This window comes from Pleurodeles waltl, chromosome 1_1 (genome assembly GCF_031143425.1).
Source record: "Pleurodeles waltl isolate 20211129_DDA chromosome 1_1, aPleWal1.hap1.20221129, whole genome shotgun sequence".
Lineage (NCBI taxonomy): Eukaryota > Metazoa > Chordata > Amphibia > Caudata > Salamandridae > Pleurodeles > Pleurodeles waltl.
This window is the reverse complement of record NC_090436.1, coordinates 51,353,571-51,368,997: the sequence shown is the minus strand read 5'-3', so window position 1 is coordinate 51,368,997 and position 15,427 is coordinate 51,353,571. Positions and strand designations below refer to the sequence as shown.

The window sequence follows — 15,427 nt, the reverse complement described above, 5'->3', positions numbered from 1 at the left end:
GGAAGAGGCTGACAATGCTTCCACTGTATATAATCATATATTTCCCTGGAACTGTTTTACTTATGAATGTAATGGTGTCCATAATGATGATACATTTAAATAAAGATCTTTATTATCTAAAGAGGCATAAGAGTTTGAATCTGGCATCAGTTTATAACACCATTTATGTGTCAAGAAATTGCAAAGTGACCAGGTATAATAATATTATATATCAATCAATCAATATTTCTAAAGCAAGGCTAATCACCGATAGGGTCTCAAGACGCTGTTTGTGGGCATGATGCTCAATCAAAAAGCCAGGTCTTGAGGTCCTGGCTAAACTGCTTTAGTGATGCAGTCTGTTTGAGATTGAGAAGTATCATGTTCCATGTCCAGGCTGCGAGGTAAAAGACAGATCTTCCTCCTCTTGTGCTTTTTCGGATCTTTGGAACACCATTGTCTGTTGGGTATGTAGAAGGTGGTCCTATGTTGTGGGGTGCCTTGTAGGTGTGGATCAGAAGTTTGTATGTGATGTGCTTGTTGCCTGGGAGCCAGTGTAGGTCTCTGAGGTGGGAGGAGATGTGGCTGTATCGGTGGATGCCTCGGATGAGCCTAGCTGCTGCATTCCAGATTCTTTGTAGTCTTGATTGCAGTTTCTTGGAGATGCCGGCATAGAGTGCTTTGTCATAGTCCAGTTTGCTAGTGACAAGTGCGTGGGTGACTGTCTTCCTCATGTCAGCGGGGATCCACTTGAAGATATTTCGAAGGAGTTGTAGGATGGGGAAACTTGACGATGAGACAGCGTTGACTTGGAGGGTCATGAACAGAGAAATCCAGGATGATGGACAGATTGCGTGTATGGCCCGTGGGAGTGGGGGCATTTCCCAGTGCGGTAGGCCACTAGGAGTAGTTCCAGGCAGAAGGGGTGGAGCCAATTACGAGGATCTCCATCCTGTCTGAGTTGAGTTAGAGGCAGCTGACTTCCATCCAGACAGTGACTTCTCTCATCCCATTGTGGAAATTGCTCTTTGCCCTTACAGGGCCGTCAGACAGGGAGAGGATCAGTTGGGTATCGTCGGCGTAGGAGATGATGTTTAGCCCGGGTTGTTTGATGATCTTGCAGAGCGGGGCCATGTAGATGTTGAAGAACGTTAGGCTGAGTGATGATCTGGAGCATGTTTCTTAGGGTTCTGATGTGAACGGCGGTAGTCTCACACTCTATGTTCTTCCAGTGAAAAAGGACCTGATCCATTCCAGTGCTTCATTGTGGATGCTGGTGTCGTAGAGGCTGGCGCAGAGGGTGGGGTGAGGAGGATAAGTGCTGGCGTGCCGCTGTAGTCTACTATGGCACGTATGTTGTCGGTGGCTGCTAGAAGTGCTGTTTTGGTGCTGTGGCTGCTCCTGAATCCTGATTGGGATGGGTCTAGGATTTGGTGTGTCTCAAGACATTTTGTGAGTTGCTGCTTGACGGCCTTTTCCATTGCTTTGACAGGGAAAGGGAGCACAGAGATGGGTTTGTCATTGCCCAGCTCCCTTGGGTTGGCAATGGGATTCTTGAGTAGCGGGTTGATCTTGGCGTGTCTCCAGTCTGGTGGGAAGGTGGCGGTGTTGAAGGATCGGTTGACAGTTCAGCAGAGCTCAGGTGCTATGGTGGCGATGGCAAGGTTGAGAATGTGATGAAAGCAGGGATCCGAGGGTGCTCCAGAGTGGATGGAGTTCATGAGTTTTTGGGTGCCCTCTGTGGTGATGGGGGTCCAGGAGATCAGGATCTGGTGTGGTGCGAGGTCCATGGTGGTATTTGTGGGTGGTGCGGGCGGGTTTTGGTTCCTGAAGCCTTTGCATATGTCTTGGATTGTCCAGTGAAAGAAGGTGGTGAGGTTGTCGCAGATGTCTTGGGAGGGAGGGATGAGGTGTCTGTCCTGGGGTTCGTGAACTCTTTGACGATGGCGAAGAGCTCCTTGCTGTTGTGAGCATGGTGCTGAGGCGTTCTTGAATGACAGCTTTTTTGGTGGCTCTGATGTTCTGGTGGTGCATAGTGTCTGCGTTCTTGGAGGCTATGCGTCTTTGGGTTGATTTTGCTGCTCCTCCATTTCCGTTCCAGTCGTCTGTAGGAGCGTTTGGACTCTTCTACGTCCGTCATGAACCATTTAGGTGTTTTCCTATGTGGGTTTCCTGAGTGGGGCTAAGCTGTTAGCGCATTCCGATAACCAGCGATGTAGATTAGGTGTGGATTCATTAATGTTCACTGCGTCTGACGGGGGGGAGTGGCTGAGAGGATTAGAGTTGCATTTCTTTAACTTTGTCCCAGTATCTGCCACGGGGTGGGGGGCATAGTGGCAAGCAGAATTCTTCGTGAAGGTAAAGTGGATGCACTTGTGGTCGGTCCAATGGTGTTTGGAGGTGTGAGAGATGGTGATGTTGTTCCCTGCTGAGAAGACGGGGTTGAGGATCTGTCCAGCTCTGTGGGTAGGGACATTGACATTTTGTTTGAGACTGAGTGTTACAAGGTTGTTCAAGAGGTTTGTGGTGTTGGGGTCATCATGGATATCATGGTGGAAGTTGAGGTTGCTGAGTACGATGCGGTTGGAGGAGGCAAACGCTTGGGGGGGGGATGGAGTCGGCGATGTCTTTGCAGAATTGAGGTTGTGTGCCACAGAGGGAGGAGTTGGGGTTGGTCTGAATCTGGAAGTGTAGGTGTTCATGGGTTGGCTGAAACTGTGACTTGTAAGTGGTTGTCAGACGGAGGGTGTTCTTGTAGACTAAGGCGATGTCCTCCTGGACGGTTTGCTCTGTCCTTGTGGATCATTTTTTAGTTGTCTGGGATGGCCGTGGCAATGTCCGGGACCAAGGTGGGGGTGATCCACGTCTCCAAGAGAAAGGCGATGTCCGGTCTAGTAGTGGAGGTCCCAGACTTCTACTGCGCGCTTGATAAGGGAGCGTGCTTTCAAGAGTATGCGCTTGAGGTGGTTGTCCGTGCTTGGTTCAGGATCGTGTGGTGGTCGGTGGAGAGTGCAGGAGCATGTGCAGCACAAAAAAGGTCCATGAGTGTTCCTAGGGTTGGCTAGGTGCCAGGTTGAGGATCTTCCCTGGTGGAGGGCGTGCAGTTTATTGGAGTTGAACCGGTGGATGGGGCGAGGACCAGGGTCTGTGGCGCTGGGCACGGCCCAGGCGCAGACAGGCACAGACTGGCTTGGCTTTGGTGCACCAGGGAGGGCAGGGAAGTGGGAGGGTCTGGTCAGCTGGGAGGAGGGAGGGCAGAAAAAGCACTTCAGGGATTGGGCTGCAGGGGCAGCAGTGGCGGGGAGGGGAGCATGAGAAAGGGGAGAGGCACAAAAAGAAAAAAACAGTAGAAAACCACAAGGAAAGGGTAATAACCAGAGAAAGCTGAAAGCAAAAAAGTAGAATAGAAAATGGAGAAAAACAGAAAGACAGAAAGAAGACAGACGCAAATGGCCACTAGGCCAACACGGCTGAGGTGCAGGTGGGTGCCTGTGTGTGGAGGCAGGCCTCAATCTCAGAGCCGGCAGGCTCTTGAAGAGATCAGTCTTGGTGGCAGCAGCAGGTTGAGCCACGCAGGAGGGAGCGACAAACGCTGACCAGAAAGGTCAGTGGAGTCGCCCCTCACTGCGCAGCAGCCACCCTTAAGAAGGGGAGGGAGGTCTGGACAGCTGGGACGCGGGAGGGCGGGAAAAGCTCTTCATGTGTGGGGCCACAGGGGCAGCAGTGGCGGGGAGAGAAGAGTGGGAAAGGGGAGAGGCGCCAAAGCGAAAAAGCATTAGAAAACAGCAAGGAAAGGGTGAAAACCAGAGAAAGCAAAACGTAGAAAAAGAAAAGGGAGAAAAACAGAAAGCAGACAGAAGCAAATTCACACGAGGCCACTAGGGCTGAGGTACAGTCAGATGCCTGCAGGTGGAGGCAAGCCTCGATCTCAGAGCCAGCAAGCTCTTGAGGAGATCATTTGCAGTGACAGCAGCAGGTGGACCCACGCAGGAGGGAGCGACAAACGCAGACCCGAAAGGTTAGGGATTATTTCAAAACATACAGTATTTAAATCATTTCTGTCAGACCCATATTCTGATCAGGAATCTTTTCCTAAACAATGTGTGCTTTGTGAGAAGAAGAATGCAGCTGCAAGACCTTAACAAAAAGAAAATACAACTGTTTTATCAGGGATGTAGTTGTCATGCACAAGAAATAAAATTATAATCAATAACATGATCCACATTAAAATAGTCAGAACTCGAGTAACAATCCAGATGTATGACCATGGTGGAGAAAGGTATATGTCACAAAACCAACAGTAAGCAGAAATTACCCTTTAACGTTGCTTGACTGGAAAAAGGATTATTATTTTACTTATTTAAAAATCTGTTTTAGAGTCATTTTCATATAGTGCAATTTCTTGTAATTATCATTTTAATCAGTGTTAGTTCTGTTGCAGGCTCATCATAAACCACAACAACAGTTGCAATAGTTGACACTGCAGCATCATGTTCTCTCATTGAGATTGGCATTATACCCGGAGACACAGTAGGTTCCTCAGTCTCGAGAATCGGGCTCAACATGGCTGTAATCTTCTTGGAGTAGTTCCGTCAGAGTAGAGAGAGGATGTACAGTTCTAAGCCAAAGGCACCTCTGTATTGATGAGAGTGTGCTGAGCATAATCAACAACAAAATGTTGTTTGACATACTCAAGCCACACATTACTATTTTTCTCTGCACCAAGCAGTGGCAAAATTACTGTTTGAATGCCTTCAACTCCAAGGAAAGGAATAGGTGGTGTGTAGGTGGGTCCAAAGACTTGTTTGTCAGATGCGTTTTCCTGAACCAGTTCTCCCACTTTGGGGAGCCTCCCATCAGTAATTTTGAAAATCCTGTCCTTATTGGTTGCAGATTCAGAATACTTCACATTACAAAACTTTAGCGCTAGTTCTTAAACAGTCTACAACAGTGCAAATAGGCCCTCATTCTGACCTTGGCGGGCGGCGGAGGCCGCCCGCCAAAGTCCCGCTGTCAGATTACCGTTCCGCGGTCGAAAGACCGCGGCGGTAATTCTGACTTTCCCGCTGGGCTGGCGGGCGGTCGCCTTCAGACCGCCCGCCAGCCCAGCGGGAAAGAGGCTTCCACGATGAAGCCAGCTCGGAATCGAGCCGGCGGAGTGGAAGCTGTGCGACGGGTGCAGTTGCACCCGTCGCGTATTTGAAATACTTGTAGGGGCCCTCTTACGGGGGCCCCTGCAATGCCCATGCCAGTGGCATGGGCACTGCAGGGGCCCCCAGGGGCCCCGCGACCCCCCCTACCGCCATCCGGATCCCGGCGGTCCGACCGCCGGGATCTGGATGGCGGTAGGGGGCGTCGGAATCCCCGCGGCGGTGCAGCAAGCTGCGCCGCCGTGGAGGATTCAATGGGGCGGCGGTACACTGGCGGGACCCCGCCAGTGGTGCCGGTCCGACCGCGGCTTTACCGCCGCGGTCGGAATCCCCATTGGAGCACCGCCGGCCTGTCGGCGGTGCTCCCGCGGTCCTCCGCCCTGGCGGTCAAAGACCGCCAGGGTCAGAATGACCACCATAATGTTTAAAGGTGGGGTGTTTTTGCTCCTGTCACCTTTTCAGGGACATCAAGATCAGGCACATACATGGGCACTCCAGAAGGTTTGTTGAATTTGAGACCACCTCCGTATAATGATGATCATCGTTCACAACTACAAGACAGAGGAGCTGAAGAAAAGAGTCCTGTTTTTTTAGGTCCAAGTACAAGTGTAATAATGGTAGCTGTACTGAGTGATCCAAAAGAAATTGACATTGTCAGATTAAAATAGAATTAGTAGAAATTATTAATGGTGCTATTAATAAAGACAGAGTACTGACCTAGAATGAAGAAGAAGAAGAACTGAAATATTTGAGTAAAGAAGCAGCATATGACAAAGTTGAAAAAATGTTGATGAACTTTGTGTGGATTTGTGCAAAAAGAGATTGTGCAGTAATTATAGAAAGGAATTGAGTGGCAGTGAGATATGAGAAATTGTGTATGTTAGTTTGAGAATGCATGTGGAAGAATGAATAAAAGCCATAGACAATTAGGAGATTTTGAAAGGACACAAAGAAAAATGGTTGAAAAAAGGGGAAAAGCATGCTTAAGAAGATGATGGAAAAGGAAAGAGAACTAGTGTGAGCGATTTTGAGTGTAAAGTGCTCAAAGGATTTCTGTTCAGAGAAGTGCATGGAGATGCCCATGTTCGTGTGGCATGGACAAGGTCTTATCTTTTGACATTTACAAACAATTTTCCTTTACTTAGAGAAGAACCAAATAAGTGATAGAGAGAGGAATAAACCACTGTAAAGCTTTCAAAGATTATTTTGATTGATTTGCATGTATTGTTTGAGAATATCATGGCTAAAGATTTTTGCTGGAGGGAAAGGCAGTTGTCAACTGGCGAGATGAAGACCCTCCAAGGGTCTCTCCTTAGAATGGTCCATCTCCTATTGTGATAGATTAATATAAATTAGTGATTGCATGTTTGAAGACTAAAGTGTAACAAAAATAAATATATTGGTTGAAAATTATCAAAGTGGCATAGGATCCATTAGAATCAGTGCATGCATACTATGAGAGATTAATACAAATATATTGACAGCACAGTGGAGTTGATGATTCCACAAAGAAGATGTTAGTTGATTTGTTTAGGTTTTCATGGTGGGTCTGTGTCCATAGGCTAGTTCTTACATTCAGTAGAATGTGATGTGTTGGCAAGCAAAATCTCTTGATGTGAGTTTGCAATATGCCAGTTATTGTAGTGATTGTTTTGATGCAAAACAGAGGATGATGGTTGCACAGACGAAGTATTTTCAGACAGTTATGAAGAAAGGAAACCATTCTCAACTGTGAAATCCTAGTTTTGGTACTGATTCTATTACAGGTGCACGTTTGGATATGCAGGGAGTTGGTGTGCATGATGATGATTTTCATTTGGTACAGAACGTAGATACATTTTCACAGGTTGTTTCTCAAGGCCACGGTGGAGTTTTTGTCAATAATTATAGCTAATGCTAACATTAATATGCAGAAAAAGTCTGTACTTTGTCATATCTGCAGGAAAATGGTTAATTGAAATCGGGAACATACATTTAAACTAGAAAGAATGCAAAATGAGTCACCAATGGTTCCACAGATGCAACACGCATGCTTCAGATGGCATATAATGGGGTGCCTCAGTCAGCTCCCCCAGGCAAAGTATCCTCTGTGCATAGCATGCAAAATCAAAGGCAATACAATGGAAAGTTGACTAGCGCCCCAGTGATGAATGATAATGATAATGAATAAAATGCAGGATTTTCAACAGAATCCTCGTTTTCAGCAAAATCCTTTACTGATAAGCAATCATTTTCAGCAATTTGCATCTATACTCCGCAATTCTGCTCGAGCAAGCCAAATGCAGGCACAGTGAAGGTGCCTGAGGGGGAGGAGGATTGCTTGCTTGTTGCAGTCCTAGAGCTAGACCAGAGTGGCCCATATGTAGAGAGTGAGGTGACAGGTCACTCTGGGGGTTATTACAACTTTGGAGGAGGTGTTAATCCGTCCCAAAAGTGACGGTAAAGTGACGGATATACCACCAGCCGTATTACGAGTCCATTATATCCTTTGGAACTCGTAATACGGCTGGTGGTATATCCGTCACATTTGGGACAGATTAACACCTCCTCCAAAGTTGTAATAACCTCCTCTGTATAGTTTTTTTTTTTAATTGATGCTGGTGCTACCCACTTCACAGTTAAACCAATGGAGGTCCTCAATGTAAATCTCTCAGGGCAAAAAGTTGTAGGCATTAGTAATAAACACATCACTAATAAGGTGTCAGCAATGTAAAAATTAGATCTATGTGGAACGACTATCAATTCATAATTTTGACACACCTTCAGTTAAATTGTTGGGTCGTGGTCTTTTGTGTAAGACGAATTGAGTAATTTATTGTATATCTGTTGGTGTAGCTATACAAACACAAGATGAAGATCTAGATTTCAAGCTTAAGTCTGAAGAATCATGAGAGAGTTTGTCCCTAGTTTTCATATTTGTCACCTAATTTAAGGTACACCATGAAAGAGGAGGTGTGGGATTTTACAGGGAAAGCAATTGGATTAATAAAAAGTGCAGAGCCAGTGCAGGTTCAAGTAAAACCTAATGTGTTTCCTTGTTCTCCTCAGTACAAGCTTACGTATGAACTGAAGGAGAGCATGAAAATAATTGAACAAGGGATTTGAAAAGAGGTGCCAGGGTGCCCTTGAAACTCTCTGATCATGGGAATTAAATAAACGAGCAGAACATGAAAATAGTGCTGGACCTGTACACAATTAATAATAGTCACATGTTGTCCCACGGTAAGAAATCCTGCTATCATTATGCTCCAACTCCTTGCTGATGTGGAGTGGTTTACTGTAATTGATTTGTGCCAAGCATTCTTTTCTATTCCTCTTGAATGAGGATAGCCAGAGTAGTCCCTTTGTGAATCGAGCCCTGTGATCATTGCACAGCAGTATCCCAAGCCTTTTCTAACAGAGCAGCAGGATTTGGCATCAAGAACACATCTGCTTGAATACCCCGGGAGGAACAACCTCGCACAGCGATAGAATGCAGCAGCAACACACAGGCTCTGCCCAAGCAGGAGGACTGGACCAGTGCTGTGAATGTGGACATGTAAGCATCTCAAAGGGAAATACTAATTCAAACTGAGCCACCAGTGACCCTAACCCTAAGGAGATTATGGCAAATGAGTCCATGGATGGAGTCATCGGTAAACCACTTCTTAGATATCAAGGGTATTGTGTTGATTTGTGCTGACAGACAGAAAATTGAATTAGTATTTTCAACTTGGAAATGAAACACTTCTATTGAAGAGAGACACGTGAATTAGTAATTTTCTTCATGAGCACAGTGAGCACGTGTTGTAAAAGCTGGAAGCAATTGGATAGGAGAATTCTAGGTAAATTATTTTGACTGTACAGACCAGGGGATTATTTACAAAGGTTTTGCCTGGTGTAAAGCTAAGCATTCCTCAATTTATTTACCATTTCTAAAAGTCTGTGGTTACAGCGAAAAATTGCACTGCATGATAATCCATGTAACTCATAGTAAATTGTGTACCTTTTGGCGATGGGCAGCATGATTCTAACGCTATATAACAGATGTGACCTTCCAAGTCTCAGAAAAAAAACCCTACCAGCTTGAAGGTCAAGAGGATGACAAAGACACAACGACTTTGATAGGTTGTGGCTCCACAGAGTTGTGGTTATACAAGACTTACATTCATACTTCACAAGAGCTGAACAAAGGAGAGAATAATATGCCTACAAGTAGACACAAACTCCTGTCTAACAGTCAACATCTTACCACAATATCGGTTACAAGAACAACAGGGTAGAGTAGGTGATCTTCATGTGCTCCTGGAAGCAAGAGATGTGGGTCCCTAGCCTTCTGTACTTTATGAATTGCTGCAAGAGCCTCAAGTTATAAACAAATTGTTGAAAAGGGCCCTGTATTCAGCTCAGGGCAATACACCAGTGCACAGAAACCCATCAATGAGAGTAAAGATAAGAACCTCAGCAAGGACCTGAAGACTAGATAAAGCAGGGGTAAATATCAGGAATGCTCAACAGAGCAACAAGAGCCTGTGTGTCGCCCTTAAACAGGCAAGGACGGCCTGTTCTATAAAGCCCATATTTTCAAACAAGGAAGTCTTCCATGCTCGCCTGGTGAGCTTCACAAGGTGCATACACTCTGATCTGAACTATTGAACATATTAATATCCCTTTACAGAACTCTTAATTCACCAGGAGATCAAAGTAAAGAATATCAATAATTCCTGTATAGCAGCAAGACAAGATACAGTTAATATTTCTCTAGTGCCCATAGAGCTGTGAATACTGTTACACTGAAGCCTCCTGTAACTTCCAGGTGAGCTGGTTTTGATGGAAATTACAATATGCTGTTGTTCTTCACAAGTTGTCCATCTACAAACTTTAAAGTGAATACTTTTCAGGACCTCACCTTCTGCATCTCTGGTTCCAGATACTGTTGGTATTACTGTCGCCCGTGGCTTCGGGGGAACTAGGAGTGAAAATAAGAAGAGGAGACTGGTTTAATTGAGAGATTAAGGGTCAGGAAACATTCAAAAGGCAAGCAGACATAATGCTGGTGCAGAAGGTACAGAGGCCAGTACATAGCCATAGCATCATTCATCAAAAGCAGAATCAGTTTTACATCAGACCTGACTGATGCCTTATGGGAGACAGCCATCATATGCGTCACATCCCTAATCTAGATTAGCGCTCAAACATTACTGTAAACGATTGCCATACTAGTATATCAGTGTTTGTTCGCTGCTTGCTAGGAAGAATTACAACTGGAAAATTGCAAGGATGCAGTTGTCTCAAAGGATAGCTCACCTCATATGATACTGAACATCTCATCATTTTGAATATTGTCTTATAAATGTGGTTTTTTTTATTTATATTTATGTAGCTGGATTAGGTTTTGTTCTTAGTTCTCTCTCTCTGGAATTTTGTATGATCTTTTAAATGCTTACTCGATATTATCCGTCAAGAGATCAGTTGTAGGAGATTTCTAAATTTGATGAGGTTTGGATCCAATCAAGTTAAACAAGTGATTGCCTTGTTGTAACATATTTTGGACTTCCCCTAGCTGCATTATGGGCAATTTTCCTTTTATGTGGTTGAATTGATCAAACATATGTGTTTCAGCCATATTGTTTCTTTGCAGAGGAAGAACAAATCAAAAAATCAATGTTTAGATTTAGCAAATAGCACAAGTATAATTCAACAACAACAGAATTCAAATGTGTATGGTAAAATGTCTCATCAGAGCTGCATGATGCAGGAAGAAGTACACCAGAGCTAGTTATTTGTTGAATACACCACAACACAAATATAAATCACCCAGATGGCGTGGGAAAAGGCAAATCGTTGTCATGCTCAGAAGTGATGCACTGCTCTATAAAAAGGAGTGAAAGAGGACTACACCAGATGTGTAATTAAAAAAAAGGTTTAGTTCCCTCTAATTGCATAAAGCATCTACATGTCCTAAGTGTATGACAAGACATGGAATTACCTCCCCACCAACCTCAGGACCACCCAGGACCACCTCGCATTCCGGAGGCAACTCAAGACCTGGCACTTCGAGCAGCAGTAACCCCTTCCCCCTAGCGCCTTGAGACCCTTACGGGTGAGTAGCGCGCTTTATAAATGTTTTTGATTTGATTTGTTATCCTGACTATTTTTATAACATATAAACCACAGGGTCTCGAATGGTGGATTAAGATTATTTCTGAGTTCTGTCATTTTACTACAGCCACACATTTCACAGACCCGAATATTTTGTCTAACTATATAACATTTTTAGGACTGGCTTTGGATATAGCTTTAGCTGTTTTCTTAAAGTATTGCTTTTTCCCAAAACTAATATATAATATATATACAGAGGCTTTTGGTCAGCAGGGGTCATCCAATGATCTCTTGAATTGTCATTCACATTGTGCTTCCACCCACCACATCATACAGCACGGATCAGCTCACTTTACCAATCAGTTATGTCCACTTTTAGTTACTGAGTGGGAGATTCTCAAATATTTTGCAATGGGTTAGCATCACAAAAGTGACGCTAATGAGGACAAAATGTTTTTTCCTGATTCACTTTCGAGTGCTAGACTTGTTTTGTTCTGGAAAGTACCCAAAAGTGATGCAAAGCAACACAAAACTCTGCTTTTCATTACTTCGCGTCAAGGGGGCATTACATGGGTGGAACATGGGCGTTTTAAAAGATGAAAGAATATCAGGATATTGGAAAAGACTATTGCCGATGAAAGAATCTAGCAGCACACTCTTATCATGAGGTGCTGGAGCATGGCACCTAAGATAAACTCTACTACATCATCTACATCACGCCAACCTAGCTGACAAGATTGCCACCTCCAGTGGTTCTTGACAAATCCTAAACCACCACACCTTTAGACTGACGGGAGGAAGTGCAAAACAGTACAGTGACCCGCTTTCTTAAATCATTTACAGGGAAGGTTTGTGATTAATGAGAAAAAGTCCTGCATAACTTCTGGATCTACGTAGCCGAAGAACAAATACACAATGGGAGAGGTCAGTGATACCAGGCGTCTCAGCACAATATATCCAATGTATATTTAGCATTACCACCTACCATTAGCAAGGACAAGGTTCCAAATCTCATTTGCTGCTATCACATCCTATCCTACTCTGCGAAAAATCAGAAAGGGTGGGATCTATGACTGTAAAGGACATCAGGCCTCATGGGGGTATGCAGCCTGCAAAATCCAGAACCCTGATTCTGGCAGTGTCTCTGGCCTATAGTGGATATCACCAAATATTTTAAGAGGTCATATCTCTAAATATATTGGGAATTTAATTAATATTGGTTGCAGACAAGATATGTAGGAATTTCAGAGGAATGCAGTCCCAGAACACCAAAACAGAAACAGCCCCTGCACATTTCACTGTTGTCTGAACAGAGGACATGAAAGTAAAGCCTAGATTAATCCCACAACAGATCGGCTATGTTCTATTTAGATAATACCCATTCCTGAGGACAGTAAGATAAGAGCGAATGAATGGAGCAAGTGCAGGAGGTAGTTTACAAGCTTGAGGCGGTTATTAACCCTGTGCAGAGTGATAGAATTGCAGAGAAGTGAATGTCGTAACAGGTTTGTGCTTGCAGATATGCTTTTGAATGTGGGATTGATTTTTAAATGGCAGAGGAACTTCAATGGAAATGTCCAGTCATAAATAAGGGACCTACCTAAGGATGTGTGTTTCTGACAATCATAAAAATGAAAGGCATAGATGGCAAGGTGGTTGTTTCATAGAAGAGCCATATTAGATGTGGGCCTTCTGCCACAAAAATGGGATACTCTCTAACTGTTCTATGGACAAGATGGAGTACAATACTTATTTTCTGAGCAATATTTATCTGTCGTTGGTTCACATTATAAGGGTCAAATACAGCACTGTTGTTTATGAGCTTCCAAGTCACTGTATTTACCTTCAGAGTTTTTTTAACCATTTTTAGTGGTATTTCAGTATTGCAGACACATTACAGAATACAATGCAGGAGCATTAGTCATTGTGATATGTGCAAATCCCATCATGTACAAAGCAGGATATGTAAGGAGAACTACAGGAGTAAACAGTTAATTTCTTATTCAACACAAACAGTATAACAACAAGTGAAATAGCATGTGACGAGATCTTCCTCTTCGTTACAGAATCCCAAATACATAGCCTCCTCGGCCAGATGTCGACCTATACCAATATCTCATGTCTACCCCAATTTGTGGTGGTCTGTAGGGTGTGGTAACATTCACTCTTGCCATCAGGGGCCGTAGGTGGAGTGAATGGTTAAAAGAAGGATCATTAGATGTTGTCCGGGGTGGTAGTAAGTGTCAAGGGGTGAGTACAAAAGTCAGCTAACAATGTTGCCCAGTCTGCAGCTATGGGGTATTTACGGATGCCTCTATTCTTTTCTCTCCTTAATGCTACTGATTTCGCTCTGCCCCACTTAAGTGTCGCTGCCCGCCAATGGATTGTACAGGGTAGTATTTGGGATTTCCAGTGCATAGTTTTAAGTCTACGGGCCACAAGAAGCGCCAGATCAATAAATCTATAATAGGCCTTAGCAGCCTGATTTTCGTAAGAGGCCCAGCATTGACTCTTCCATTGAGAACAAGTCTGAGCGCCCTGTTACCCTTTCAATTTCAGTATGTATTTGGACCAATAACTTACTACTGCTGAACAGTCCCAGAACATATGTTTCATGTCAGCTCTGGGTAGTTGGCATTGTGGACATGCTGATGAAGAGCCAAACATGCGGGAAAGTATGGCATGTGTGAGGTACACTCTATGCAGAATGTTATGCTGTATATATTGACATTTCACAGCGGGGGAAAGATGCATTGTCCTATTCTGACTCGTGCTGTAGGTTCAGTATATAGCAGGCGGATCCGAGCTTGGATCCTCCCTGTAATCCCAAATTTAGTCATTGTGGAGAAAAGGTAGGCCCAATCCACAGGATGGAACGCCTTCTCCAGGTCTAAGACCAGCCATGCGGCGAAGGGACCGTGAGGGGGCCTGTTCCATTACCCTGTACAGTCTACGAATGTTTAGCATAGTGGATCTCCCAGGGATGAACCCATTTTGATCCCTCTGTACCAGCCTCTCTATTAGTCCCTGTATGCGCCCTGCCAATATTTTGTACAGTATCTTGTAGTCAGACCCTAACATGGATAGTGGGCGATAGGAAGCCAGCTCTTCAAGGCCTGGTTTGGGAAGGGGTGTACCAATAACGATTCCCGCATACTCTGCGGCAAGTGACCCACCTCGGGGACTGTTGTGTATAATTCAAGTAATCTAGGGGCAAGTTGATGTTCGTACGCTTTATAAGATTTGATAGGCAGTCCATCTAACCCTGGTGCTTTGTTGGTGGCTGCTCCTCGGATCGACCCTCTGACCACCTTCAATGTAATTTGGGCATTGAGATCCTCACTCTCCGGTAAGGTTACTCTAGGGAGGTCGGCCTCTTCCAAAAACCTGCAAATGTTGTCTTGCCTAGCAATCTGAGAGGGGTCATATAGTGCACTATAATAAGTTGCGAATGCCTCATGAATCTCTGTCTGTTGAAGGGCAAATGTTGTTAGAGAGGTGTGGATTTACACAACAGACATGCAAGAGTCTGCATTACGGAGCAGCCAAGCCAGAAGGCGACCAGCCTTGTCACCTTCAGTGTGCATTTTAGCCTGGTAAGACCTAACGTCAACCCCGCGTAACTGTTCCACTAAGTGTGTGTGCTTGACCAATGCTGCATCTAAATCGGTTTGTGCTACAGGGTCAGTTCTTGCTTTATTCTCCAATGCTTTCAAGGACACCTCAGTCTGTGTCAGGTCCCTGTGTATTCTTGCCAGGGCTCCAACTACTGTGCGAATAAAATGGCCGCGTAGCACTACCTTCATGGCTGCCCAATCAGTTAGTTTAGAGCTGGATGCACCCCAATTGTCTTCAAAGTAGTGTCTTAGTATGTTATTCGTTTCATTTTGAAATCCCTGATCTTCTAACAAGGCCAGCTGTAACCTTAATATGGGACCTGTCAGTCAGGTAGCTCCCCATTCCAATTGCGACTGTAACGGATTGTGGTCGGAGAAGGTCTTACCTAGATATTCTTCCCCCGTCACTAATAGCCAGGTAGCAGGGCCACTCAGGGAGTGAGCTCAGAAGCCCGGGTGTGGTCGGTCCAATTGTGTATCAAGTATGCAGTTAAAGTCACCCCCAGTATCCAAGGGATGTGGGCCTTAAGCTTTAAAACTGCTGAAAGTTTAGAGAACTGAGGGGCCATGCTAGGGGCATCTATACTACTTAATCGCACT

General features: G+C 44.6%; 1 protein-coding gene across 5 annotated transcripts in view; it reads right to left on the bottom strand.

Moving 5' to 3' along the window:
- Nucleotides 1-15,427, bottom strand: part of LOC138261305 (polymeric immunoglobulin receptor-like) — a 278,961-nt gene that overhangs the window by 9,703 nt on the left and 253,831 nt on the right. For all 5 annotated transcript variants that reach the window (XM_069210425.1, XM_069210511.1, XM_069210254.1 and 2 more), the window contains one exon: nucleotides 10,018-10,077. In XM_069210425.1, coding sequence (XP_069066526.1) covers nucleotides 10,018-10,077 — 60 coding nt within the window. The remainder of the gene's footprint in view (nucleotides 1-10,017; nucleotides 10,078-15,427) is intronic.